At 39.7% G+C, this 27,925-nt stretch overlaps 1 protein-coding gene across 1 annotated transcript in view; it reads left to right on the top strand.

Annotated features, from left to right (window-relative positions):
- The window catches only part of TSPAN12 (tetraspanin 12), a 68,553-nt gene that overhangs the window by 2,500 nt on the left and 38,128 nt on the right, over window positions 1-27,925 (top strand). Inside the window, exons 4-5 of the mRNA XM_055421168.2 lie at window positions 13,925-14,007; window positions 15,109-15,244. Of these exons, the coding sequence (XP_055277143.1) occupies window positions 13,925-14,007; window positions 15,109-15,244 (219 nt within the window). The remainder of the gene's footprint in view (window positions 1-13,924; window positions 14,008-15,108; window positions 15,245-27,925) is intronic.

Genomic DNA, 27,925 nt, shown 5'->3' with positions numbered 1-27,925 from the left:
CTTGAGCAGCTTTTTTGCATTTGGTTATGACATACGGTCTCTAGAGGATGATATTTTGGTTAAACTTATGGATGGTTCCATTTTAAGGTGACAAATTAAGCCTTAACTGCAAGTAATCGGAAAGATATCAAAACAGGCAACGTTTTTTTCTCAACATGAAAATTAAAGCATATTTGCCACCTGGAAATGTAAAATGCCTAATTGATCTTATTGCAGTTTTTAATTCTAAAAATGTACATATTTAAGTGGGTCATTAAATTATATGCTTACCTATAAAGTATTAAGATCTCTAACACTCTGTCTCTAAAATGTGTAATAACAGTTACTTCTGTTTACTAGTTTTTCACTTTTCTACTTTATGGTTTTTAATTACAGAATCATCACGTTTTTGTAACTAAAAGGGAATTTAAAGATGATCTGGTTGAACTTCCTTACTTTGGGTATGAGAAAATTAAATGTAGGTTAGTGACTTGCCAGAGGTCAAATAGCCCATTGGTGACAGTGCCAGGAGCAGAACTTGGCTTTCTTGCCCCTAGACAGGGCCTTTACTTGGATGATTACTGTGTTTGAACCTTGGAATTACTAGGGCGTTTTTAATTCGACAAAGAATAATTTTTTTGGAAATTTTCTCAATATTTTGTATCATGTGTATGTGTTGGGGAGATTCAAATCATTTAACCAAAATATTGCCCTTCTGAGTAATGAAATTTAAAACACCTATTCCTTAAACTCCTCCACGGCTCTTTGTGTCCCCAAAGAATGTAGAATGTTATTTCTTTGTTGTTGTTTGGTACTTCAACAGTCTCACTTTCCATGTGGATGTCCTGATTTATTGAAACTGCCTCTCCCTTTTCCTAGCCCTTCTCTTCTCCAAATATCATCTCGCTGCCACCAAAATAATATGTGTTAACTGCCTAGTGCGCATCCCTCTGTATTTTTCTTTATTTCATGAGAAAATATCTTTTCTCATACCTGTCCACATATACCCACGCAGGTACGTTCAGCTGTACATTTTTGCTATTTTTTATTAGGCTGTTTTTCTCATTTGGCTAGAGTTGCAGGAGTGGGATTGCTGTGTGAGAGGATATGTAATGATGACAACCAAATAGCTGATATTTATGTAGGTCTTACTATGTTTGCCAGGCACATTTAGTGCTTAGTTTCCTAGTCGGTGAAATAGCAATGGTAGCTCCTATATTTGAGAGTTGTGGGAAGGATTAGAATTGATATGCAGAAAGTGCTTGGGCAGTGCTACTTAACAAGAGCCATCCATCGGTGTAGTAGCAGTGGCAATAATAGCTGCAGTACCTGCATCTGTTACCACTACTACATAACGCTGCTCATTATGTTGACTGTAATGAGAAGATCGCCAGCTGAGGCAAAGGAATCACTGGATTAGTAAAAGTCACTGTAGCAGTAATAGTAGTAACTTATTGTTATGATTAATCCTACTACTATTGCTACCACACCTACATTCCTTTGATCTAGAAATCCTGTCCTGGGAATCCATCTCCTAGAAATAAAAGCACCAATATACTCTGTTATAGGTACACGACTATTTGCTGCCATCTTGTTGGTATTATGTTGACTTCCACCAACCTGAAAAGTTTAAAATGTTATTTCACTGTTACTTTATTTTTTTTTCCTCCCCCACTAGCAGTAAGCTTGAGCATCACTTTATATAAACAAATCATTTTATAAAACAGATTTTTGTATGTTTTCAGTAGAATTTTTCTCTTGAATTATATATATATATTGTTCTTGTGTTCTCTTAAAGCACCTGCCTTTCTTATCTTGGTTTCTTTTTCCATATGGACCTTAAGATTATTTTGTACAAGTAAAAATATCTGTTGGGAGTTTTTGTTGGAGCTGTATGAAACATATATACTAACTTTGGGGACATTGATGTTATTCTTTCAATGGTAAAGCAATGTTTGCAGATCCTATATTTCTTTATTGAATGAGAAGCAGTTTTATTCCTTGTGCCGGGCACATTCCTGGACATCCTGAAACTAATTTCTCATCTAATTCTCATAATAGCCATGAAAAATGGGAGTGGAGGGAGTAGTAAAGAGACGTTACTCAGAGAAGTTCATTCACTTGTTAGTAAGTTAGCAGAACAGATTCAAAGTCTTTTTTTTTTGTTTTCCCTCTTAGTGCAGCAGAAATTTTCCTGTTGGGATTGGTGGTGAATTTATTTGCAGCAGAGAAGTAAACATCTTCAGTAGGAAGGGATTAGCTGTCCACCTGCTCATTCCAAGTCCTCCACAGCAGTCCTTCTCAAACGTCTATGTGCCTACAGATCACCTGGGCATCTTATTAAAATGCAGGTTCTGATTTGGTACCTCTGCGGTTGGGCCTGAGAGCCTGCATTCCTCAAAGCCCCTCCGTGATGCTATTGCCTCTGGTCTGAGTGCCGAACTTGGAGGAGCAAGGCTTTAATCCCTGCTTTTAGTTCTTTTGGAATTAGAAGCAGAACAAACCAGTGTGGCATGAACTTGAGTTTATCATGAGGATAGAGAGAATGATTGTTCTGGTGTCTGGTTTTGTGGGATTGAGACAGCTGCTCTTGTTACCTTTGGGATCAAGAAGCTGTATCCTTTTATTTTTCACCTAGCATTTCTTGTTGTTTCAGTCGCTAAGTTGTGCCCGACTCTTTGTGACCCTGTGGACTATAGCCCACCAGGCTCCTCTGTCCATGGGATCTCCCAGGCAAGAATACTGGAGTGGGTTGCCATTTCCTTCTCCAGAGGATCTTCCTGACTCAGGCATCAAACCCATGTCTCCTGCATTGACAGGCAGGTTCTTTACTGCTGAGCTCCCATGGACTGAGGAGCCTGGTAGGCTATAGTCCATGGGGTAGCAAAGAGTCGGACACGACTGAGCGACTTCACTTCACTTTCAGCACTTAATGTAGACTTTTCCGCTATTCACTGTACTGATATCTTCTCCCCTTCTCTACCAAACAAGAATTTTAAGGAAATAAAAATAAACTTTATTTGGAAAAACACTGAGGACCTATACAGTTTTGGGTTTGTGTTCCGGGAGTTGGATATCAAGCTGATTGGTTTCGGTAAAATTATATCTTGCATATTTAATTTTTAAGTGGGAGGTATAGATAGACCGGTCTAAGAGGAAACAATTCACCGAGTATTCAGGATCACAATCGCACCACATTCATTTCATTGCTGTGTATCCGGTCACCTTGATTTGCCATCTGTTGAGTGGCTCTTTTACTTAAAGAAGCATGAGACTGGTTCAGCTGTATTGGGCTTGGCAGAAAGATCTGGACCTCTGAGGTTTGTCATGAGTTTTGTGGGTTTGTAATGGGGAAGGGCACATGAGACAGAGGGAACGTGAACAGACTGCCCGAATAGCTCTTTTGAGACCATGATTCACGTTCTGGCCACGATGGAGCAAGGAAATGGGTTATTTTTACCTCAAATGTATCACACTTTTCCTTTCTAAATGACATATTATTTCATAAATGAAAGCTTTCCTCCGTTTTAAAGACAACTTCTGTGGCTTTATCGTATGAGTGTTTGCCATTCTTAGATGATAATTTTCTGCTATTGGAAATATGAATGCATATGGTCTTTTTGGAAATTCCTGAAATTGGTGAACACAACATTCCTCACACATGTTTGTTTATTATTTTCTATAAGTATAATATCCCATCTGTATTAAAGTCTCTTTTCTAACCAGCAGATAGGAGCCATTGTTACTATTACCAAAGATAGTTACAAAAGAGAGGAACTACTCTCGGTGAAATATGAAAAAAAGCTTATAAAAGAAAGCCTAAAAAGTAGACAGGAAATCTGGTTCACACTTTTGGGATCCATACAAGCTCGATGAAAAAAACAGAAGGGTCTTATGTTTGGTTTCTTTTTCTCCAACTCTCTGTGGTGAATCTTAGGTGTTTGACCCATGAAGACCCTAAAGAGGTTCTTGGCAAGTGAATGCTTGCATTCACACAGCATTTATATAGTCACATGAAAATACTACTTTTTAGATTGATGCCATCCCCCCCGCCCAGCTTTATACTATGAAAAGCATTCCAGTTTACTTTAATTCTTCCTAAGGAATAGTGGGGAGTCCTCCAAGAAATGTCAGTGCTTTTTAAAAATAAACATTAAATAAACTTTGGTCTCAGGGGCAAAGCTAATACAATTTTTTTTAAATGCAGTTGGCTCAGCTGAGCAAAGACAGGCCACTCCTTGCTTCTTAAGGAAGTGTTTCAAGGAGAAGGGTGTGGAGGTTTCTTTGGGGTACAGTCTTGCTGCCAACTGGACTCATAGGCCCCTCACTCATCATCTCCACTCAGAACAGTCTCAGTCATGGCTCCGAAGAAACCATGGTGTAGAACGAGGCCATTCCCCCTTCTTTGGCCTGCAGTGTCTATAGAGTAACCAGATCATTTATTGTGGAAATTAGGCCAAGTTTGATAGTTAAGTTAAAGGGAGCGTCTCTCTTGATAATGATGCCAGGATAACAGGGATTCAAAGTGGAGCCATCCTGGTCAGAGCAGGATGTATGGTCACCTGTCTGCAGGGCAATATGATCTATAGAAACTATTAGTCAGCACAGTTCCAAGATGCTATTGATTTATTCAGGCCTAATTAGCAGATGTTCATGCTTAAATGATGCCCACAAGTAGTCTCCAGAACTCATTTCAGCCATCAATTACAAGCCTGCTCTTTCACAGCATTTACCAACAGTCTTATCTGTTTGCTCTTTGCTGCTACCCCCAGCGCTAGAAGGGAAACTGGTTGAGGCGTGAACTGATTAAAAGGCAGAGGGGAGCAGGCCTGGAAGCATGAAATGAGCATGTTCCTGGAAAGTCCTTGCCTTGGGCTACCAGCTTCCAAATTATCAAAAATTGATTTACCTTTACATTTTAATAAATAACAGAGTCTTTTTGTTTTTTAAGAAAAAAGGGAATTTTAAGAGCACCTAGTTCAATTTCTTCATTTTCAACATGAGCAAACAGAGTTTCTAAAAGTTTGAATTACTTGTCCAAGGTCTCTGTAGAGACAGAAGTGTAACTAAGTTCCTGGCTCTGTTCCCCATTCTGCTCTCAGCTAGCAGATTTGACATAAAAAGAGAACCTTAGGTAGGTGGCTTTAGACATCTGTCAGCCTTGAGCAGAAATGACTGGTGTTACTGTCACCTTATATGAGATTATATATTATGTGTGTCAGACAGCTGAAGGTTGTAAATGGCTGTTTTTTGACTGTGACCTTACTATTTGGTGGAAACTATGCATATACATTTCATAATAGATTCTGATTTAGAAAACTTGATTTTCATTTTTTACATGATTAGATTCACGCAAAGCCAGAATGTATCAGCAACATAGCACATTTCATTTTTATAAATATTTGTTGAGAGCTCGCATTTTCTAAATGTTTTTGCAAGACAGAAGGTGGCAAAGGACCTGCCAAGTAGTACATTAAATATATATATTTCTTTAGAGTAATATTTGTGAGGACTTTCCTTGCTGTCCAGTGGTTAAGACTTTGCCTTCAGTGTACAGGATGCAGGCTGGATCCCTGGTCAGGGAGCTAAGCTCCCACATGCATTGTGGCCAAAAAAACCAAAACAGAAAATGGAAGCAATATGGTAACAAATTCAATAAAGACTGTGAAAATGGTTCACATAAAAAAAAATCTTAAAAAAGTAATATTTGTGTTATTTTCTAAATATTCCTTGAACTGCAGTTAATATTTTTCTATATTGGAGAAGATGTAAGGAGCTATGAACCTTGCTACATGTGGTAACTACAATGCACTAGTAATTTAGTCATCATGAATGACAGTTGAAGAATTATTTTAAGTTGGAAAATTAGTGGACAATAGCATTATTAGTAAGGAGTCCTAAATTGCTTGCATAATTTGTCCTTCTGGATTTAATAACATCAGGATTAGATATTGAGGTGACCTAATCTCATTTTAGCTTGGTTTCTTGCTATAGTATGTACTGTATTCATTGTTACCATTATTATTTTCTCAACCCTAGTGAGTAAAATCGTTCCGAGAATTGAACTGTTCTTATAGAAGGCAATGGCAACCCACTCCAGTGCTCTCGCCTGGAAAATCCCATGGATGGAGGAGCCTGGTAGGCTGCAGCCCATGGGGTCGCGAAGAGTCGGGCATGACTGAGCGACTTCACTTTCTCTTTTCACTCGCATGCATTGGAGAAGGAAATGGCAACCCACTCCAGTGTTCTTGCCTGGAGAATCCTAGGGACAGAGGAGCCTGGTGGGCTGCCATCTATGGGGTCGCACAGAGTCGGACACGACTGAGGTGACTTAGCAGCAGCAGCAGCAGCAGCATACACTTAATGTGGCTGGAAATAATGTCATAGTAAAAAGCAGGTTCTTTTCAGAATTTCTTGTTTGCTGTGAGATCAAGTTTGTGTTGGTATCATTTATTTTGCCTGATAACTCTATGTACAGTTGTGACACTTGGATAACTACAGCGAAAAAAAGCAGTTAGGCCAAGTAGAATACAACATTTGTAGTTTAAAGGACTTTTGAGAACACTTAAGCCAGCTTCTGACCTGATGTATAAATCTTTGATCATGTAATGTGGCAAGCATCTCTCTACTGGAAAACTTCCAGTGATAGAAAGCTTGGTTCTACTTAAAGCATCTCCTGATTTTGCTGAGCTTCTCCATTAGTTAGCTTATCTGACAAGTTGAAATCATCTTCCTTTATGTTCTCATTCATTCATCTAACATGTAGCAGGTCTCACTACTGGGCCTGGTACTCTGTTGTGAGAGGGAGCTAGAGGCAGTGGTCTGTGACCTCTAGTGGATGAGATGGGTGGGTAAGGCAACAATAGATCAGTGCTCTGAAGTGCAGACAAGAGCACTGACTCTGGGTAAGGAGGGAGCTGGGAGAAAAGCTTCATATTTGAGCTGGTCTTTAAGGATAAGGTTGCTCTGCTCCTGAGATGGACAGGCGGGGGCAGAATTGCATTTCAGGCAGAGGGAACTACAGGGACAAAGACATAGGTTCAGGAGGTCTGCAGCAGTACATATCAGAGAAGCAGAAGCTGGACTTTGGTCATCTGAGGACGGAATGTGTGTGGGAAGGAGCTGGCAGGAAATAAGTTGAAGGAAGAAGTCAAAGGGTAACTGGAGAGGGCCCCGTGTGTCTGCTGCAGAATTTAAACTTATTCTCTAGGAGAGAGCTGGAGGAAGTAGAAGTGAGAGATGGCAAGGAGCCATAAGGGGCAGCTATTAGAGCTTTATAAGCAGAAGAACTTGATTTGCATTTTATAAAGCTAACTGAAAGGTGAATTTGAGGTGAAATCCATGAACTGGAGAGTCTTATTATAAGATGATTATAATTGCCTGGCAAGAGGTTGAGGGCCTGGACTAGCCGGAAGTGGCAGGAAATGGGGAGGAATTCACCAAACGTGTTGCAGGAAAAATCTGTAGGACTTGAAAGTAATGAGATGTAGACTGAGGAAGAGGGAGAGGTTCAGGCTGCCTGCCAAGGTGCCAGTGAATGTGACTGAAGCATTGGTTATGCCATTTACTGAGAAAGGAAGAACAGTGGGAGGTATATATACGGGTTTCCAGAAGAATGAAGAGGAGTTCAGTTTTAGAGACGTCAGAACCAAGAATGGCTGTGGAAGTTCAGTAGATGGTTCTATTGCAAGGCTGCCTTTCCCCTCCATTTGTTAGACCTTCACATAGCGGAAGATTCCACTTTTGAACTGATTTAGGAGTTGTCTCCTAAACTGAGAAAGATTAAGAGAAAGCCCTGAGGTCAAAAGTGGCTTGAGACAGTAATAGATAGTATGTAAAAGAATCCTGCTCTTTTTTCATCCCTGGAATCCTCTGTGAAGTTGGACTTGCTATTATAATGTTTTATATGGGAGGAAACTGAAGCTTAGGAAAGGTTAAGTGACACAGCCAAAGTCATACAGATGGAAAGGAGCAGAGCTAAACTCAAATTCAAACCAAGGCTTTTGGATTCAATGGCATCTCATGGTCATTTTCATCAAGATCACATGATGTACAAACAATGATCTCTAGGACCCGTGATCTGGCCCCTGTCTGGCTTTTCATGCCTGCCCTGTGCCGTCTCCCTTCCTTGACCATATCCTGCTGCCTTCCACTCTGGGACTTGTGCTGTTCTTTCTGACTGGAATGTTCTTTTCAGCCTCCCTTTCCCTAATGCACTTGATAATTATCCTTTAGATCTTAGCTGTCTGGAAAAGGCCCTTTGACCCCATGGACTAGGTCAGTCACCCTAAAATGAGCTCCTACAGTAACTCTTATTATTTCTTCCTCATACTTAATTACAGTTTACAGTTACACATTTATGTCTCTGATGAGTTGACTAACATGTGACTTGAGAGGGTGCCTGCTATTGCCAATCAGTATATCTACAGTTCATTGCACAGTACCTGACAGAGAGCAGCTGATCAATGTATATTTTTTGAAAGAAAGAACCACTTCAGAACCATACTTTTAACCATTCTACCATATTAGAAATGTTTTTGAATATGCTGTTTTTAGAAAAAACATTTTTGTTATGAATGGATGTTAGTCACTCAGTTGTGCACGACTATTTGTGACCCCATGGACTGCAGCCCACCAGGCTCCTGTCCATGAGATTTTCCAGAAAAGGATACTGGAGTGGGTTGCCATTGCCTTCTCCACGGAAGTTATGAATGAAAGTACTGTTTATATAATGACAAGCACTGATACTATATTATACAAAATGAAGACTCTGATAATTTATTACTACCTGTCTTGAAAGTGAAAGTGTTAGTTGCTCAGTCATGTCCTACTCTTTGTGACCCCATGGAGTGTGGCCTCTGTCCATGGAATTCTCCAGGCAAGAATACTAGAGTGGGTATCCATTTCCTTTTCCAGGGGATTTTCCCGACCAGGAATCAAACCCAGGTCTCTTGCATTGCAGGCAGATTCTTTACTGTCTGAGCCACAAGTCCCAATACCTGTCTTAGAGCTATGATAATTGAAAATTGGCTTACCAGCCTGTGAAAAATTAAAACATGGAGAAATCAATATCAGTTATTTTTCTGAAGAATGGTAGAAGAGAGGATTATTGATAACTGCCAAAGAATTAAGGTGAATAAATAAAATAGCACAATGGTACAATTTCCTGACCTCCTTAAACATATAAGTTATTTGAACACCCACATATAGCCAAGCAGAGGGAGACCATTTAGCCTCAGATTTAATCAGATGGTCTATGGTCCCCTGCTAGCTCTGTGTGTTGTAATAGGTTCTGTGATTATTGAGGACTGGTAAGGCCAACAGATCAGAAGATAACTGTCATTGAAAATGGCTTCTCTGGTAGCTCAGCTGGTAAAGAATTCACCTACAACTCTGGAGTCCCTGGTTCGATTCCTGGGTCCAGAAGGTCCACTGGAGAAGGGATAGGCTACCCACTCCAGTATTCTTGGGCTTCCCTGGTGGCTCAGAAGGTAAAGAATCCACCTGTAAGGCAGGAAACTTGGATTTGATCCCTGGGTTGGGAAGATCCCCTGGAGAAGGGAATGGCTACCCACTCCAGTATTCTGGCCTGGAGGATTTCATGGACAGTGGAGCCTGGCAGGCTACAGTCCATGAGGTTGTAATGAGTCAGACACGACAGAGAGACTTTCACTTCACTTCAAGGTCAGCAAATCAGAAGATAACTGTCATTGAAAATATCGTGTGTTATACTCTAAGATCCCAAGTGACAGAGTTCAGTTCTCATCATGGTGGGCCAAGAGGGGAAGCATGGGGTCCATCACGAGGCAGGGAGAGAAGGGCACTGGGCAAGTACTTTTACTGGGGCTTCTTCAAGAAGGAACTGGCAAGGCAGGGTAAGTAGTTTTCGGATTGGCTAATGTGAATACTTTCAGCAGCCTCTCTTCCTAGTTGTCTGGCACGTGGACCTTGCAGTGCTTTGGGCAGGTGTAGAGTGGCCTGGAATGAAAGAGCTCGATAAAGGAGTGGTTGGGAGTGTGGGCTCTGGATTGGTTGGTTTGTATTTAAAGATGAAAACTATGTCCCTTGGAGAACGATTCCTCCTAAGGGTAGGTAGAAGATGGACAAGGCAAGGTGACTGAGGCATATTATCGGTTTGTCCAGACCAAGATGTGTCCAGCATGAGCATGTAGAACAGATGTTAAAGCATCAGGTTTACAGAAGCTAGAAGCACAGTTAATACACTGTGACAGAGCCCCTGGGGAACTTTTATTAGGTTTACAATCTGTTCTTCACTCCCAACAGGAATGAGGATGATAATGTGTGTGTGCTCAGTCGCTCAGTCATGTCCCACTCATTGCGACAGCCTGGACTATAACCTGCCAGGCTCCTCCAGACAAGAATACTTGAGTGGGTTGCCATTTCCTACTCCAGGGGATCTTCCCAATGCAGGCTTGAACCCAGGTCTCTTGTGTCTCCTGCATTGGCATGTGGATTCTTTACCACTGGGCCACCTGGGAAACCCATACAAGGTATTTTTGAGGATGGTAATAACTGGCCTAATTCTCCTCTGAGCTGTGGTCCAGGGGTTCTTAACCTGTTTTAGGCCATTGAGCCCTGAGCCTTCATTCAGCAAAGAATGTTGTTCGGATGCTCAGACTGAGCCTGACCACGACAGACAGATGATCCTCGTGCTACTCCCTGCTCCCCACCCGCTTTGAAAAAGAAACCCTCCATGCTACTTAAGCTCCTCTCCTGTTTGTGGAACATAATGCTTCTTTCTGAGCATGGAAGGTAGTTAGTGACTAATGGAAGCTTCAGAGATGAAGGCCTGGATTTGAATACAGCTCTACCTTTCAGAATCTCCAAGACCTTGAACAGGTTTTCATGGCACATTTTATGCTGTTATTATCTGGAAGCTCCACAGAGGCTGAGATATTGCTTCTTTCAGGCATGTTTGGGTCTGGGACTCTAATGCAGAGCATACAGACAGGTGGTTGGTGCTGAGTAAATGAAGTAGTTCCGCTTACCCTCGGTTTCATTTTCTGTAGTTTCAGTCAGACACTGTCAACCGTGGTCCTAAAATATTAGATGGAAAATTCTAGAAATCAACAATTCATAAGTTTTATGTGGTTCTGAGAAGCAGGATGAAACCTCCCACTGTCAGGTCTAGGAGGTGGCTCATCCCTTTGTCCACTATAGCCACGCTGTGGATGCTACTTGCCCATTCGTATATACAGGATTTGAGACACTGTGATTTCAGGCATCCTCTGGATTTCTTAGAAGATATCCTCTTTGGATAAGGGGGGATCTACTGTATTTGGAGCTCGATGAAGACTGCATAAGGTTACCAGTTGATTTTCCAGGCAGGTGACCATGTTTCACTGTACAAGAGGTCACAGAGCTCCAGGTGTTGTGCTTACCTAGGAGCCCTTATTGAGAAAGCATGTTTTATAGCCACTCTTTGAGTCAGTAAAGACGCATTCCTGTCTTGTACGTTCATCATTTCAGCATTTAAAGAAAACTTATAACATAATGGTAATTAATGTTCATTAAGATGCCAGAAACTATTAAAAATCAAGTTAAGCTAAAATTCACTGTATTGCACTTAAGATAAGGCTCATTTGAGAAAAATTTCTGAAAGACCTTTAGAACTTAGGCTTAACCTTCAGCTTTTAGAAAAACCTCCCAGGAAGACTCATTTTGAACATATTCTAGATAGAAGCTGTTTAATTTTGTTTTTGTTTTTTTTAAATTATGGACAATTTAAAATGCACAGAAGTGAAGAGCACAGTATAATTAATCCCCAGTTACCCATACAACCTCCACTTCCCGTGTAACTCCCATGCATCATGATTATTTATTAAACCATTCAGCATGTATCTCTAAAAGGTAAAGCATCTATAAAAGAAAAAGTAATACCATTGTCATATCTACAATAATAAATAATAATTTCCTAATATTTTCAAATACCCAGTCATGTTAAAATATCCCCCATCATCTCATAAATGGTTCTTTGTTGTTGGTTCATTTAAATAAGGATCCAAACCAGGTCAACATGGCCTTGGACAATCTCTTTTAAGTTAAAACAGTTTCACCTTCCATCTTTTTATTCCACTTGTCAGCTTTTTTTTTAAATTGGAGTATAATTGCTTTACAATATTGTATTAGTTTCTGCTGTAGAATAAAGTAAATCAGTTGTAAGTATACATATATCCCTTCCCTCTTGAGCCTCCCTTCCACACTCCATCATCCCACCCCTCCAGGTCATCACAGAGCACCGAGCTGAGCTCCCTGTGCTATCCAGCAGCTTCCCATTAGCAATCTGTTTTACATATGGTGGTGTATTTCTGTCAAACCTGATCTCCCAATTCATCCTGCCCTCCCCTTCCCTTGTTGTGTCCACATGTCCATTCTCTACATCTGTGTCTCTATTCCTGCCCTGGAACTAGGTTCAACTGTACAATTTTTCTATATATATATATGCATTGTTTTTCTCTTTCTGACTTATTTCACTCTGTATGACAGACTCAAGGTCTGTCCACATCTCTACAAATGACCCAGCTTTTTTAATTAAAGAAACCAGATCATTTGTTCTGTAAAATTTCTTGCATTTTTTATTTTGTCGATTGCATGCCCATGGTGGTGTTTAACAAGATTAAATCTGTTCCCTGCATTTCCTGTAAACTGATAGTTAGAGCTTGAGGTTTGATTAGATTCACATTTGACTTTTTGCTAAAAATACCTCGAAAGTATCTTTGAGTACTTCTGATTGTATCACATTGGGAGATTATCTCTGTTGTCTTTTTTTGTGTGATGTTAAGATTGATCAAGGCATCTGGTGTTTTGTGTCTCCATTCTAAAAGTCCCCATCAGGGCTGGTGGTCCAGCGGCTGAGACTAACACAGAGGGTTGGAGTTCCGTCTGTGGTCAGGGAACTAGATCCCACAAGCCACAACTAAAGATCCTGGGTGCCACAACTAAGATCTGGTGCAGCCAAGAAATAAATTCAGTAAATATTTTTTAAAAAGTCCCCGTCAGTCCCCTTTGACTTAATGCAATAGCTCTCAGCCCTGTACTACCTGTTAGAACATCTGTGGAGCCTTTACACACTTCTGATGCACAGGCTCCACTTCCAAGAATTGATTCAGGGTGGACTTGGGCTCAGCAGTTTTTTTAAGTGTCCTGGGTGATTCTGATTTACAGACAGGACTGAGAGCCACTGACCTGATAATTTTGGCAGTCATTGAGGATCTTTGCCAAGAGAGCCATTATTTCAGAAAAGATTGTCAAATAGTGATATTCTATCTTGCTTTCTGTACATATTAGCTGATATTCTTCTAAAAAAACTTTCATTAAGTCTTTGGTTCTTTCTCTAGTTCGTATGGGAAAAATTGAATAAACATTGGATTCTTATCAGTTTTCTGAATGATGAGTTAAATATCTAATATCCTCCAAAGCTAGTTAGTGAGTTTTGTTTAAATATTTTTGTGAATTCATAGATTTTAGTGTATAGGATGTTTTAATCATTGCAGTTGTTATTGTTATGTATTATTTAGATGGCCAAATTGTTTAACTTTAGCCAGTGGAAGTCCTTTGAAGTTAGTGCCTGTGACTTTTTGGACAGTAGTATTTTATTGCTTCCTTGCTTTTACGTATGACGTGTTTTAAGCTCATCTCGTACATTTGATAATTTGCATAGTTGTTCTGTGCAATTCCTGTCCTGGACTTTCTAATAGTTCAGCTTTCTGTGTCCTATTTAGTGACATTCTATTTAGTGGCTATGATGTGATTACAAAACAGAATGGCAGATACTTATAGTAACAGTAAATTTCAACAGGTGGTAAATGGTCATTAGGAAAAATCATAATAATTATGTAAAGAAAATCCTCAGTATTTTTTTATAAGTCCTGCAGAGCAAGATGAATAAATGCTTGGTCACCAATTTGTAATTTTTTACCCGCAGTTAATGTCCATCAGCGTGTTGGCTGTGTCTGCTTGGATGAGGGACTACCTAAATAATGTTCTGACTTTAACTGCAGAAACAAGGTAGGTTTTATAATTAATGATTGAATTCTTTCATCAGGGTTTCCTCAGACACTAGTTTGTAAGAAACTTTGCCCTTAGCTGTTTAGGTGGTAGTGCTCACCCCCGATCATTTGGAAAGTTTTTCCTGCCCATGGTAACACTTGCATTTTCTAGAATTTTCATTAAGGTATACTCCTGTTTGTAGAGGACATCTCTGGTTATGGCAATACCACCTGCCTGTCCTGGCAATGTTGGAACCATGCCATATTTGTTATAATGGACAGCATAGCTACTTTTCCTTAAGAAAATAATTGCCAACTTTTTCTTGCCTTCATATTCCTGAGCTAATGAAAACCAAACCCCACGTGTCATTTTCTTACCCAATTTCAAGGATTAATCCACTAACATCACAAATGGCAAACTACTTAATGTCTCTGAGCCTCATTTTCTTCATCTCTGAATGGGAATTATATACCTCTTTGAATTTTCCTAAGGATTTCTGTAAAGTCCTTAACATGATGGAGCTTAGTAAGCACTTAGCCATGGTTGTTATTTATTATCTTAGTTATTACTCTTACCGTTAAGGCTCTGCTTAATCATTTTTCATGGTTTTTGAGCAGAGAAGGCATCTCCCTCCCCTCCTTACAATACAGACCAATTTTCCTTTCCATAGAAGTGTTTCACATCTTTGGAAAAGTGCACACTGCATGTGGAGTCCCAGATCAGAGGAGAGTCGAGAGCCTTCTCAGCTGGGAAATGGTGAAAAGTTTCATGCGGTTTCCTCATGAAATTTAAGGCTTTGGCGCTAATATTAGATGGACTATTTAAACTGGGGATCCCTATGTTATAATATATTTTAAATGAGCTGAGATAGGAAGTTTTTTTGTGTGTGTGTACCACTTGTATAACAAACTAAACCAAACAAGATAAAAAATAAAACAAGCAAGTTGGTGATGGCACAGTGCACAAGTCAGTTGTATCTTGTGCTATGTCTTGGGTGCCTTTTTATTCTATTTGTAATATAAAGACTTAATGAAAGTATCATAGAAGAATATCTGCTTATGTGTGCAGAAAGCAAGATGGCATATTGCTATTTGACAATCTTTTCTGTTCTTCTTTCAGGGTAGAGGAGGCTGTCATTTTGACTTACTTTCCTGTGGTTCATCCGGTCATGATTGCTGTTTGCTGTTTCCTCATCATCGTGGGGATGTTAGGATACTGTGGAACAGTGAAAAGAAATCTGTTACTACTTGCATGGGTATGGTGTTTACATCTCATCATTTTGTGGTTAAAGAGACCAACCAGTATTGTATTATTGGTTCATCAGTGCAGGAGCTTATATGCGTAGGGAACTCTGATAACAGTTCCCTAATCTGTGGTCATTGTTCAACATCCTGTGAGAGGGGAAGTGTTCTTTCCATGAGAAATGATGTCAGTAGAAGTGTTTGCTGTACTCAGAAGATGAGGTGTAGAAATATGTACACTAGTTAATTATTTCACTCAGGCCATGTGTTGACATTTTCATTTGAAAGTATGAGTTTTTTTCCTAGTGTCAGGGACCTTATTACCACTCCAATAAGCCTTTTGGGACTTGAACTGAGATGTCATCATGGAATTCTGTTTCTTCTCTCCTTTCTTGTAAACAAACCCACCAGTTAAACCCATATGGAATTCAGGTGGTGAGATAACAGTGAGAAAGGTATCATGATCCTACTGCTACCTTTATATACGCAGCCCACTCCAGTTTTCTTGCCAGGAGAATCCCCATGGACAGCGGAGCCGGCAGGCCACAGTCCATGGGGTCACAAAGAGTCAGACACGACTGAGTGACTAAGCACCAATCACCTTCACATAGGTTAGTGAAAAGAAGCGAGCCCCAGTTTCCATAATCTTAATTGTTTTTTTTTAATTTGGGAAGAATTGGACTAAATTACTTCTTAAATTCCCTTTAGTACTCCATTTCTATGATTCCAAAATCTATGATCAGATTTTTAGCTTAGAAATGAGCAAACCCTCCTTTAATATTAAACATTTGAGTCAATTAAAAATATAGTTTACATATAGATTTTTGAAGCTCATTGAGTATATAAATATGTTAGTGGCACCAGGTAGCTGAGACTGCTAACATGTAATTGTGGACATTTCAGCCTGCTAAAAAAGCAATTTATTGAGTATATCCCTTTCTTTGCAGTAGATCTCAGTGGTATCTGTGCACTCATTTCTTATAGGGAAATTAAAAGAAATTTTTTTTAACGGTGTGCTGATATGCTGGATACCTGAGCAGTAAAAAGCCCTGATTTGTAGCATTTGAAGATTTCTGTGGTGTAAATACTCCCAGCATGGTCAATTTCAGGTTACCAACACAGTGTCGTTGAATATAGAGCTGGGGAGAGATGAGCACAAATTCTCATTCCGGAGCCAGCTCCTGCACACCAGGGCTCGCCTGGCTTCCGTCCCGAGCCCATTAAAACAGAATCTTAGCGTGAAGCTAAACTAAAGCTTTGCATTTCACAGGAACAACCTGTGTTAATGTATTACTTGGCTTCATGGATGATGACTCTTCAGGTCGCGTGACTGGAAAACAGAAAATGTTGCAGAAAATAAACTACCCTCAGAGAAGGGGGACATGCCCATTTCCTCACTTCTTTCCACTTTGGTATACAATGATCTTGATTATATTTTATTTATAATATGTCATTGTTCTTCTTTCAGGGGAAAGGAGGTGGAAGGGTTTGGAACCTTATGTTGCAATTTAAGAAATTTGGATAATAATTTAAACATAAAGGACTTACATTATATAAAACATAGTTTAAAGGATGGATAAGATATCAAAACTTAAAATCTCAGAATCCTTTTCTAAAACCACAATCTTACAACGATGACCCATGTATACAGTCAATTTAGGTCTGGCTACTATTAATGCGATTCTTCCTCCTCCCAACTTGTATGATTCTGGATGGTTCCTGGACTGTGGGATGGGGAGGGGTAGGATAACGTATTTCATAGAATCTCAGAGACTTTTAGGAACATATTTTGAAAACCATTTATGCGTTCCTTTAGGTTATTTGAATGCAAGAAAAACAATTTGACAAGATAATTTGGGCAGGATGAATCATAGAGGCTTGTGCATAGGAGCTAGTTTGTGATGCTGAAAGAACCTTATGATGCAAAGGTGGCGTGGAGGACTGAGGATCTAAGAGCCAGTAATTTGTTCATTCATTCATTCTTCAAACACTTTGGAGAATATAGGCACTACTAACCTTTGCCATCAGACCAGGTTATACGCAGTGGATAGACAGTTTCACTACTGTCTGAAGAGACCTCTAGTAAGATTTACTATGAGTACTGAAGCTAGAGGAGAGCTCCAAGCTCAATCCCAGGAGGATGACTGGAGTAGTTTGATGATGCTGTATCCCATCCCCTCCCCACAAAAGCCTGGTTGGTGTTCTGTCGCTCAGTTGTGTCTGACTCTTTGCAACCCCATGGACTGCAACATGCCAGGCTTCCCTGTCCTTCACTATCTTCTGGAGAAGAAGATAGTGTCCATCGACATGACTCCATCATGTCCATTGAGTCGATGATGCTACCCAACCATCTCATTCTCTGTCACCCCCCCATCTCCTCCTGCCCTCAGTCTTTCCCAGTATCAGGATCTTTTCCAATGAGTCGGCTCTTCTCACAGGTTGCCAAAGTGTTGGAGCTTCAGCTTCAGCATCAGTTCTTCCAATGAATATTCAGGGTTGATTTCCTTTAGAATTGACAGGTTTGATCTCCTTGCTGCCCACGGGACTCTCAAGAGTCTTCTCCAACACCACAGTTCAAAAGTGGATGTACTCTTTTCCATAAAGCAGCTTTTAGTGCATCGCTGTTCCCCACGTCCACAGCTGCCTTCCGCATGTTGGTCATTTCTTCCCCTTGACTATCTGTGGCAGTTTTTTCCCCATTCACATCAGGCTGCCTCTCTCCTCCTAGCAAGTTTCCTGTCTAGATCCAGCACAACCTATCCTTTGCTTCAAGAATGATCTGCAGTCTTAGGTCCCAGTTACCTGTCGCTCATAACTAATCTGCTTCTCAGTTTTTTTTTTCCCACCTCTGGCTTTCTTTCCACAGCCTCTTTCTCTAAACAGTTGCCAAGTCCCATAAGGTTCTAGTTCTACAACTTTCATGTCCTGTGCCTTCTTTTCTGTTCTCATTTGGAATGCCCAGGATCAGGTTCTTCTGACTTCTTACTGAAACACTGCATAGCCCCCTAACCAAACTTCCTGCCTCTGTTGTCTCTTTCTAATTTACCCCAAGCCAGTGCTGCCAGGTTAATATAATGCTACAGTGATCACATTAGTCCTGTTTTCCAAAACCTTGACAGACTCTTGGTGGGGTAATGAAGTGTTTAGAGACACCTTAATCTTGCATCAAGCTTTTCTGCAATCAAACCTTCACCTGTCACTTCTAGCTTTCTTACTTCATTATTTTCTGGTCAAACTGGATTTTCTGACCCGTGAACAAACTTTTCTGACTGTGTTCTTTCCTGCTCTTATTCTTGCTGTTCTCTTAACTAGGGATTTCTTCTAATACTTCTGTTTCAATACTAACAGCCTGTTACAGGTTGTCTGAAATAGTGCCTCCTGAAATTGTAATAATGATGAAGATGATGATGATCAAAAGCAGTTAACCTTTCTCAGGTACTGACAAAATGTAAGGCTTACAGGCTGTACAGGTTTACATAAAGAGTTTTATATTAATTAAACTGTTTTGTCCTCTCCACAATTCTAATGAGATGTACTGTACTTAGTACACTCAGTCTTGTCTGACTTTTTTCGACCCCATGGACTGTAGCCCGTCAGGCTCCTCTGTCCATGGGGATTCTCCAGGTAAGAATACTGGAGTGGGTTGCCATGCCCTCCTCCAGCGGATCTTCCCAACCTAGGGATTGAACCCAGGTCTCCTGCATTGCAGATGGATTCTTTACCGTCTGAGCCTGAGATAGATACTATTATTATTCCCATATTGTAGGTGAGGGAATGAGGCACAGATTGGATTAATAATTTGCCTAAGTTTGCATAGCTAATAAATGGAGTAAATGGTTTTCAGACCATCACAGTCTAGTTCTAACAACATATTTGTAACACCTTCACGACACTGTTTTACTCTTTGTGTGTGTGTTAGTCGCTCAGTCATGTCCAACTCTTTGCGACCCCATGAACTGTAGCCTGCCAAGCTCCTCTGTCCATGGGATTCTCCAGGCAAGAATACTGGAGTGGGTTGCCATTTCCTTCTCCAGGGATTTTGCTCTTTAATTGATGCCTTTTCCTAAATGCTTAAGTATCTTAGTTTAATATGGATTATGTATCTTACGTTGTATAAAATATTTTCTATAATCTTTCAATTTAAACTCAACAATCATCTAAGATAATTTTAAATGAAGTTCAGAGAGGTTTATTAATATGTCCAAGGTCACTCAGCACTAACAGGTAAACCTTTGATTCAGACCTCCATGTTTCTCACTGCCAAGTCTATTCTCACTGGGCTTTTTGTTTTTACCAGTGTCTCCAACAGACATGTTTCAACGTTTGAAGTTCAGTGCTTTTCTCTTATTAGAAATTTCCTTTTTTTATAACCAGCCCAAATTATCAGACTATAAACAGCTTGATAATATGAACCTATTGCCTATTGCTTTAATAATTTTTTTATGAACTCAAATAATAACCAGAAAATTAGAACAGTGTGAGTAGTAGTGGTCAGCATATCAGATGAAGGATGGTGTCTGGAAGACGATGATGGATGAGATTTTCAGGCAGGAACCTGGCTGTTAGACAGGTTCAGACAATAGTGGCTTGTTAAAGTGGGGCAGCACTCATGCAGGTTATGATGGGTTATTAGGTCTTTGGCAAATATTTGCAAGGCAGCGCTCGTGGTTTCTTCCTTTGTGTCCTTTAGCTCTTTATCCTAATTAAAAAAAAAATATTTGCAAGGTTCCTTAATTTTAGTTGTAAATTTTAAGAAAGCCCAATGCATTCAATCCAACTTATGCACTTCCTTGTATTCAAAATCATGCTTCACTTTTAAGACCTGTAAACCAGCTTAGAGGAGGAAACATTTTTCTTTTTTTAAAGACAACTCGTATCTCTGAGAGCTGCCATATCTCTTGAATGATTACTAAAAAAAGAGCTGACAACTGGGCGATGGTGCTGCTAAAGCATAAGTCAAAGTCAAAATGCCATTATTCATCTGACTGGTCAAGAAAAAGTGAGGGAGGCTCAAAACCTAGCTTTGCAACTCTCCTACTCACTATCCGACTCCTACCCCTACCCCCCAAAGAAACAACTGCAGGCTAAGAGGCCATCTGTAGGAAAACATTTATGGAGAATCATGATCAAGAATTTGACCCTTCTATTGAATTATAGATGCAAATTGTTAAAACACCCTAATTTAAGTTTCCTAAACATACAATTAAATTTGGATTTCAGCTAGACAACAAAGAATATTTTCGTATAAGTATTTCCCGTGCAACACTTAGGATATACATCTACTAAAACATTATTTTCTTATCTGAAACTCAAATTTAAATGAGCATCTTGTATTTTTATTTCCTGAAGTTAGCAACCCTACTGTAACCAGATTTGTTCTTATAAATGTGAAACTGTCACAGAACAGAAACTTCAATGTATTTGTAGGAAGAGATTATGAGTAATTCAGTTCAGTTCAGTTCAGTCGCTCAGTCGTGTCCGACTCTCCGCGACCCCATGAATCACAGCACGCCAGGCCTCCCTGTCCATCACCAACTCCCGGAGTACACTCAAACTCATGTCCACAGAGTCGGTGATGCCATCCAGCCATCTCGTTCTCGGTCGTCCCCTTCTCCTCCCGCCCCCAACCTTTCCCAGCATCAGAGTCTTTTCCAGTGAGTCAACTCATCGCATGAGGTGGCCAAAGTATTGCAGTTTCAGCTTCAGCATCAGTCCCTTCAATGAACATCCAAGATTGATCTCCTTTAGAATGGACTGGTTGGATCTCCTTGCAGTATAAGGGACTCTCAAGAGTCTTCTCCAACACCACAGTTCAAAAGCAAATTAAATCCCAATTATATTGGGAAGACAAGCCAAAATGACTAAGAAGATAAACTTGAATGTGCCATGACTTTCAAAGTAATTTCAGTAGCAGAACTTCCTTTCTGTTTTAAAGAGAAATCAAAGCTAAATGGAAATTGGTTTTACGCTTTAGATGGGTACTTCCCAAGGCTTTTAGCTGTAGACTAAATGAAATTCATTTGTTATTGCAGTTCTACCTTGCTATTAACATAGGCATTAGGAAAGCGGTGCCAGCTCAGAGGAAATGTAAACTGGTTGAACAGACGTGTTTACAATATCGACAGCAGCTGAATGTCACCATCAGGAGACTGTCATTTGTCAGAGTGCGATGTTAATATATACTCAACTGCCAGCAATCCACTACTTGTCAGGCCCTGGTCAGAAATTAAGTTGCATGCATCTTACATGTGTAAGATCAGTACCTTATATATAAATGGAAAGGTTTTTTTTTTTTTCACCCTTATTAGCCCAGAAAATTTTCACATAGCTAGTGATTATGTGGAAGCACTTTAAACTTTCTTAAAGTATCTGGTGGTTGAACCAGATTTGAAATGATTCTCTTGATGGAAATCAGGTACATTTTTAATGGCCATGGAGAAATAAACCATCCTCGGTGTTCTGTTGTTTAAAATCATAATGCAAAACTGGAATATCTTTAAATTTCTGTTAATTTCCTACAGACTCAAAGTTCTTCTTTCAAGTAGTTACATATTTAATAGTGATACAGCTACTGATAACCTATTAAGTTAAAATTAAACTATTAAGTATCTCTATTATCTGCAGATAGTTTTAGTTGATAGCCTAGCACCTTTATTTCTAAGTCAAGGTCCATCATGTTATTGATTACATGTTCAGCATCTGCCCAGAGTTTCATTCTGTTTTCTCAGAAAATACTTATAGCAACTTATAGGGAAAGTAAGATGCCCAAAGATACACAGCTGCTAGTTGCTTTCATCAGCATTTAGATACAAATTACATTCAAAGTCTGTACATGTTTCACTCCACCACCCAATGACTGGAATACATTTAATTAATTGCTGGCACAACTTCTATAAGACTTAAATATGCTTCATCTATAATTCCGACATATTCAGTAGTCATTCAACTTTTAAAGGTATATAATCTTTTAATGTCCTTATTGCAAAAGGAATTCTAAAAATCCAAGCTTCAGTTCAGTTCAGTCACTCAGTCGTGTCCGACTCTTTGCGACCCCATGAATCACAGCACGCCAGGCCTCCCTATCCATCACCAACTCCCGGAGTTCACTCAAACTCATGTCCATCGAGTCAGTGATGCCATCCAGCCATCTCATTCTCTGTCGTCCCCATCTCCTCCCGACCCCAATCCCTCCCAGCATCAGAGTCTTTCCAGTGAGTCAACTCGTCGCATGAGGTGGCCAAAGTATTGGAGTTTCAGCTTTAGCATCAGTCTTTCCAATGAATACCCAGGACTGATCTCCTCTAGAATGGACTGGTTGGATATCCTTGCAGTCCAAGGGACTCTCAAGAGTCTTCTCCAGCACCACAGTTCAAAAGCATCAATGCTTCGGCGATCAGCTTTCTTCACAGTCCAACTCTTTGCGACCCCGTGGACTGTAGCCTACCAGGCTTCTCCGTCCATGGGATTATCCAGGCAAGAATACTGGAGTGGGTTACCGTTTCCTTCTCCAGGGGATCTTCCAGACCCAGGGATCGAACCCGGGACTCCCACATTGGAGACAGACGCTTAAACCTCTGAGCCACCAGGGAAGCCCCAAGCTTAGTTCTCTCTTATCCTATCCAAAAATCAGACCGCCTCTCTTTTCCCTTCTTGACTCTTTTCTGCCCCTCTCTTTCCTTTCCCCTCTGTAAACATATATTGAGTACCCAGTCTGTGATAAACACGAGATACAGAGATGAAATGGGAGACTGCAAAGAAAATAAAAGAACAAAATAGAGTTTTAAAGTTATAAATAATTTAGTGTGGGAACCCTGAATAAGGAGCAGTTGGAGGTTTCCAGTAGATATTGCAGGAGAGTCTTTGAGCTGGATGTTGAAAGTGTATGAGTTTTCTGGTGGAGGAGGGAAGTGTGCAAAGATACAGACTGTGTGCAAAGATACAGAACAATGTACATGTGTTCCCCATCCTGAACCCCCCTCCCACATCCCTCCCCATCCCATCCCTCAGGGTCAGCTGATTCATGTCAGTGTATGGCAAAAACCACTACAATATTGTAAAGTAATTAGCCTCCAATTAAAATAAATTAATTTTTGTAAAAAGAAGAAAACAAACCACATTAAACAAGCATTTCTTATATATATATAAAAAAGGAACCGTGAAAGAACATGGCTAGTTTAGGCAAAACTTAGAAATTCTGGTGGCTATGGTGTCAGTGCAAAGCGGCTGAAGCAGTCTGAAGACCATGAAGATCTTTGTAAGAGAGTCTGATGTTTTCCCTTGGACTATGGTCAATGAGTGTGTCTAGCATTTTGTGAAATGATAACATTTAGGAGTGGAGGCTTTGGGAAGGCTGGTTAGTGGTTATACACAAGTAGGAGACCTGGATTCGATCCCTGGGTCAGGAAGATTCCCCTGGAGAAGGAAATGGCAACCCACTCCAGTGTTCTTGCCTGGGAAATCCCATGGACAGAGGAGCCTGACAGGCTGCAGTCCATGGGGTCACAAGAGAGTTAGACATGACTGATCGACTGAGCACAAACCCTAGTCCTTGGAAGCATGGACGGGGTCTGGACCAAGACTTTGGGACTGGATGGAAGACAGCTGAATTCAGCATACCTTGCTGAGATAGTATTTTGCACATGATAGTAATGTTTGTATTACTTGACATCAAGAAACAGGATTATTCAGTATCTGTGTGTTTCTCATCTAATAGAAACATACCCCATTCAATATAGGCATTTTATTTTGGCATGTTAACTAGAATTCTTTTATTTATTTATTTTTTTATTATTTTTTTTTTATTGGAGGCTAATTATTTTACAATATTATATTGGTTGGTTTTGCCATACATTGACATGAATCCTTTTAAAGTTGTAGTTTTAAAATTTAGTTGTTAAACTCACAAAAATTTCAGTCAGAGGAAACCAAATATGATGTAGACATTTCTGCATACAGAGGCTCAGTTTACACATCTTGGTTTCTTAAACAAAGCTGGCCAGTTTGCCTCTAATTATACCCCAGGAAAGCACATAAGCAAATGTATTTGAAAGGAAGTGTCATGATATTCCTGCCCTTAGTGGGGGGTTTTTGTGACAGGATCTGGAGTGTTCTTTGGACTTTTTGCTTACTTTAGGGTTTGAAGTATGAATGGTTCAAGGTTTTGTATTTCTGACTTTGGTATAATTTAGGTATACTCTGTCATAGTAAGCGTTTTAAGCTTTGTTATATATTGTTTCTTAATATATACATTTGTGATAGCTTTGGCTAAATGTAAGCCATATAAATCTATACCCATTGATTTGGTGAATGTCCCCAGTTTGTGGGGAGTTCAGTGACAGATATTTCTCTGGCAGCACATGCTCTTAAATGGGTGATTTCAGCAAATGCTACCTTGAGGCTAATTCAGCAATTGTGTAGAGTTTTTGCTTTCATGTTTGCTATTGACTTCCTTTGGCCTAGGTGAAGCAGTAACTATTCATTTGAAATCATATCAGTGTCTAGAAGACTTAGGAAATAGAGCTAAATCAATAGTCAAGCGAATGACACAAAAGATGAGAGAATTAAGAATTGATTATTTAAGCTATAATGAGGAAAATAACTTTTAGAAAGACTTTCTGGAAAAATGAAGTTTAATATTGTATGCAATATCTGAAGAATGTGAATTTTTCTTTTCTTTCTTTTTTTTTTGGGGGGGGGCATGCTGTGTGGCATGCAGGGGCTTAGTTTCCAGTAGGTGATGGTGGTTTAGTCACTTAATTTCATCCAACCTTTTTGTGACCCCATGGACTGTAGCCCATCAGGCTCCTTGTCCATGGGATTTCTAAGGCAAAATTACTGGAGTGGGTTGCCATTTCCTTCTTTAGGGAATCTTCCCAACCCAGGGATCGAACCTGCATCTCCTGCATTGGTAGGCAAATTCTTTACTGCTGACCTACCAGGGAAGTTTCCCGACCATGTGTGGAACCTGTGCCCCCTGCAGTGGTAGCTTGGAGTCTTAACCACTGGGAACCACCAGGGAAGTGCCCATTTCCTTCTTTATTCAGATACATGGTGATAACAGGCTCCAATGATGTGCTCAGATTAAGATGAATATTCTAAGTTCACATGACAGAAACACTAATTTTAGTTTAAGTATATAAGCACTGTAGTTGTATCACTTAGTATTCCTCTTAAGCAATATATTTGAATTATTCAGAAATAAGCGATTATCCCTGAATTTTCTTTAGATTACCGTATTATTTCAGTTTTTGATGCTGCTGTTCAGTTGCTAAGTCGTGTCCGACTCTTTGCAAGTCCATGGACTGCAGCATGCCAGGCTTCCCTGTAAAACTTTATAATTTGGAAGCTATGCATTTTCTCAATATGGTCACAGCTGTGAAGACATTTCAGAAACATCTTTTAGAATATTGGAATTTTATTAGATTATATATCCAATGTCAAAATTGTTTCTAATTAAGTAAAAATATGAATCTGTTCAGTGACTCTTCTAGGAAACAAGCATTTAAAATATAACTTTTCAAGTTTCTGTGCAGAGTTTACATGGCTGAGTTGAAGACAGGGACTGATAACTTTTAAGGAGACCCTGAGAAGTTTTCCTTTTGTAATTAAAATACTTTAATTCTAAAAGCTCTTTTATGTGTTGTTAAAGTACTTAAAATAAAACAACAACAACTATAAGGAAGGATAGATAGCCTCTTCTACCGGAAGTATTTAATAGCGACAGGAGGAAGAGTTTGAGCTGAGATCTGAGTGGGAAGGCAGAATTCCGGTGAATCATGGGCAGAGCTGGGCGAAGGTTGATGGAAAGACCTTTTCTGGAGAAGCAAGGGGCTTTGAGGAATTGAAAGGCCAGTGGAGAGAGTAATTGTGGTAAGATTCAGAAGCTCATGGAGTGCTTGGCAAAGGGCGTGTGTAGGTCATTGGAGAGATATGTGCCAGGCATGCAGGGCTAAGACTTGACTGTGTGACTTAAGCCAAATTATGGAGATGTCTTGAATATCTTGTGCATATACTCTGCAGTGTGAAGTTTTGGGAGCTGAAGAGTGATGTGATCTGCTCTATCTTTTGCCACATAACCCTGAAGCAGTATCCCTTCTTACTTTCTTCTGGCTTTTAACTCATTTACCCAGCAGAGGATCGCTACCCAATCCTGCTGCTTTGGGCTAAGCAGACTCTACATTTAGAGAAACTTTTTTAATGATAGAAGAGAGAATGGAAGATGTATTTTTCTTCTTCCAATGTGCCTTTACTAATGAAGGAATAAAGGTTTTCAGGTGGGACAGTCTAGCAAAGGTTTTAGAAATTTTCACAGATGTACATCAGAAATAAAAATGTTATTACTCTGGATGTTTTGAATTCAGGTTTAATAGCAAAATTATAGTCATATCAAGCTAAAGTAGGCACCAGGAAACTGGGTACGGGGCAAGGGTGCCCTCAGGGAGACCAGCCAGACAAGGGCTCTTGTGGAATGGTCAGAACAGTAGTTCTTTGGAATGCTGCCACAGTTTCCCAGACTCAGGGGAAAAAACGTTCCATAAACAGTTGTCTAGTAACAGAGGATTGTTACAGAACTGCTTAACTTGTTTGAGAACAAAATTTTTAAGCATGTTAGAAGCACTTATCTAATGATGATGGATATGGACCTTTCAAATTATTATTAGGCTGTCTATAAAAGCAGGTCTTCAAGGATCTCAACTTTTCAACATTCTTATTTGTTGTAACAAACATGCATTAAAAAAATTCATCTGTAATTTGTGCAATTAAATTGTGTCTTCCACCAATTAAATTCTATTACTGATGTTTGGGCACTTTGGTTACAATTTTGTAATTATATCGTTATTCATATATGATTTTCTTTCCCTGAACTTTAAGCGACTGTGGACAGGCTTGTGTTCTTACATTTCATTATTTTAAAAAGGAAAATACATATTTTTGGTTCAGGAAGAAAGTTTACTAGACTAGATTTATTAAAAAGATAGAATAAACTTCTTCACTTGGAATAAATATTTGTATTCATGGATTTATAAAATTTAAAGAAAACATTCCCCTTTAATACTCTTTAAAAATTTTTTTGGCCTTGCCATGCAGCCTGCGAAAACCCCAGTTTCCTGAGCAGGGAATGAACCTGTGACCTCTGCAGTGGAAGTGTGGAGCCCCAACCACTGGACCACCAGGGAATTTCTTTAAAACTCTTTTAACAAGTTGGTTTGAGATTTTCCTAGAAAATGTAGAAAGATCAGTTAAAGTGTATATCTTGTCTGAAAATAAAGGTAAAGCAAAAGAATGTGATTTAGAATATAATCTTGCAAATATAGATCAATTCAAAAGTTATTGTAGATAGTAAAGTATGTATTCTCTTTTTATTTAATAAATCTCTTAAAATTTCCAGTTTCCTAGCCTGCTGTAACTGATGTTGTCTTAAAGATGCCTGTGGTAATGACTCCTGCCCCTTTGGTGTTTGCAAGGGATCTGGCCACATTTGGGTCTGAGTGAGAGGCATGATTTGGATTTAATTGAGCCTATTGTCCTTTGACTGTGTTGCTTAGGATACTTGCTCTGAACTTTCCTACCCAGGTTCTGGTGATGGAGACCCCTGTCTTGCATTTTGAGGAATAACCCAGTAATACATAGACACAGCCTCTTCTTAAGATCAGTAACACCCTGTAAATCTTTTTCAATGGGGCCGAGCTTGTAGA

The sequence above is a fragment of the Moschus berezovskii genome, chromosome 3 (genome assembly GCF_049115385.1).
Source record: "Moschus berezovskii isolate FMDL1 chromosome 3, NW_MosBer_1.0, whole genome shotgun sequence".
Lineage (NCBI taxonomy): Eukaryota > Metazoa > Chordata > Mammalia > Artiodactyla > Moschidae > Moschus > Moschus berezovskii.
The sequence above is the reverse complement of the archived record's forward strand: the minus strand, read 5'-3'. Positions and strand labels throughout refer to the sequence as shown.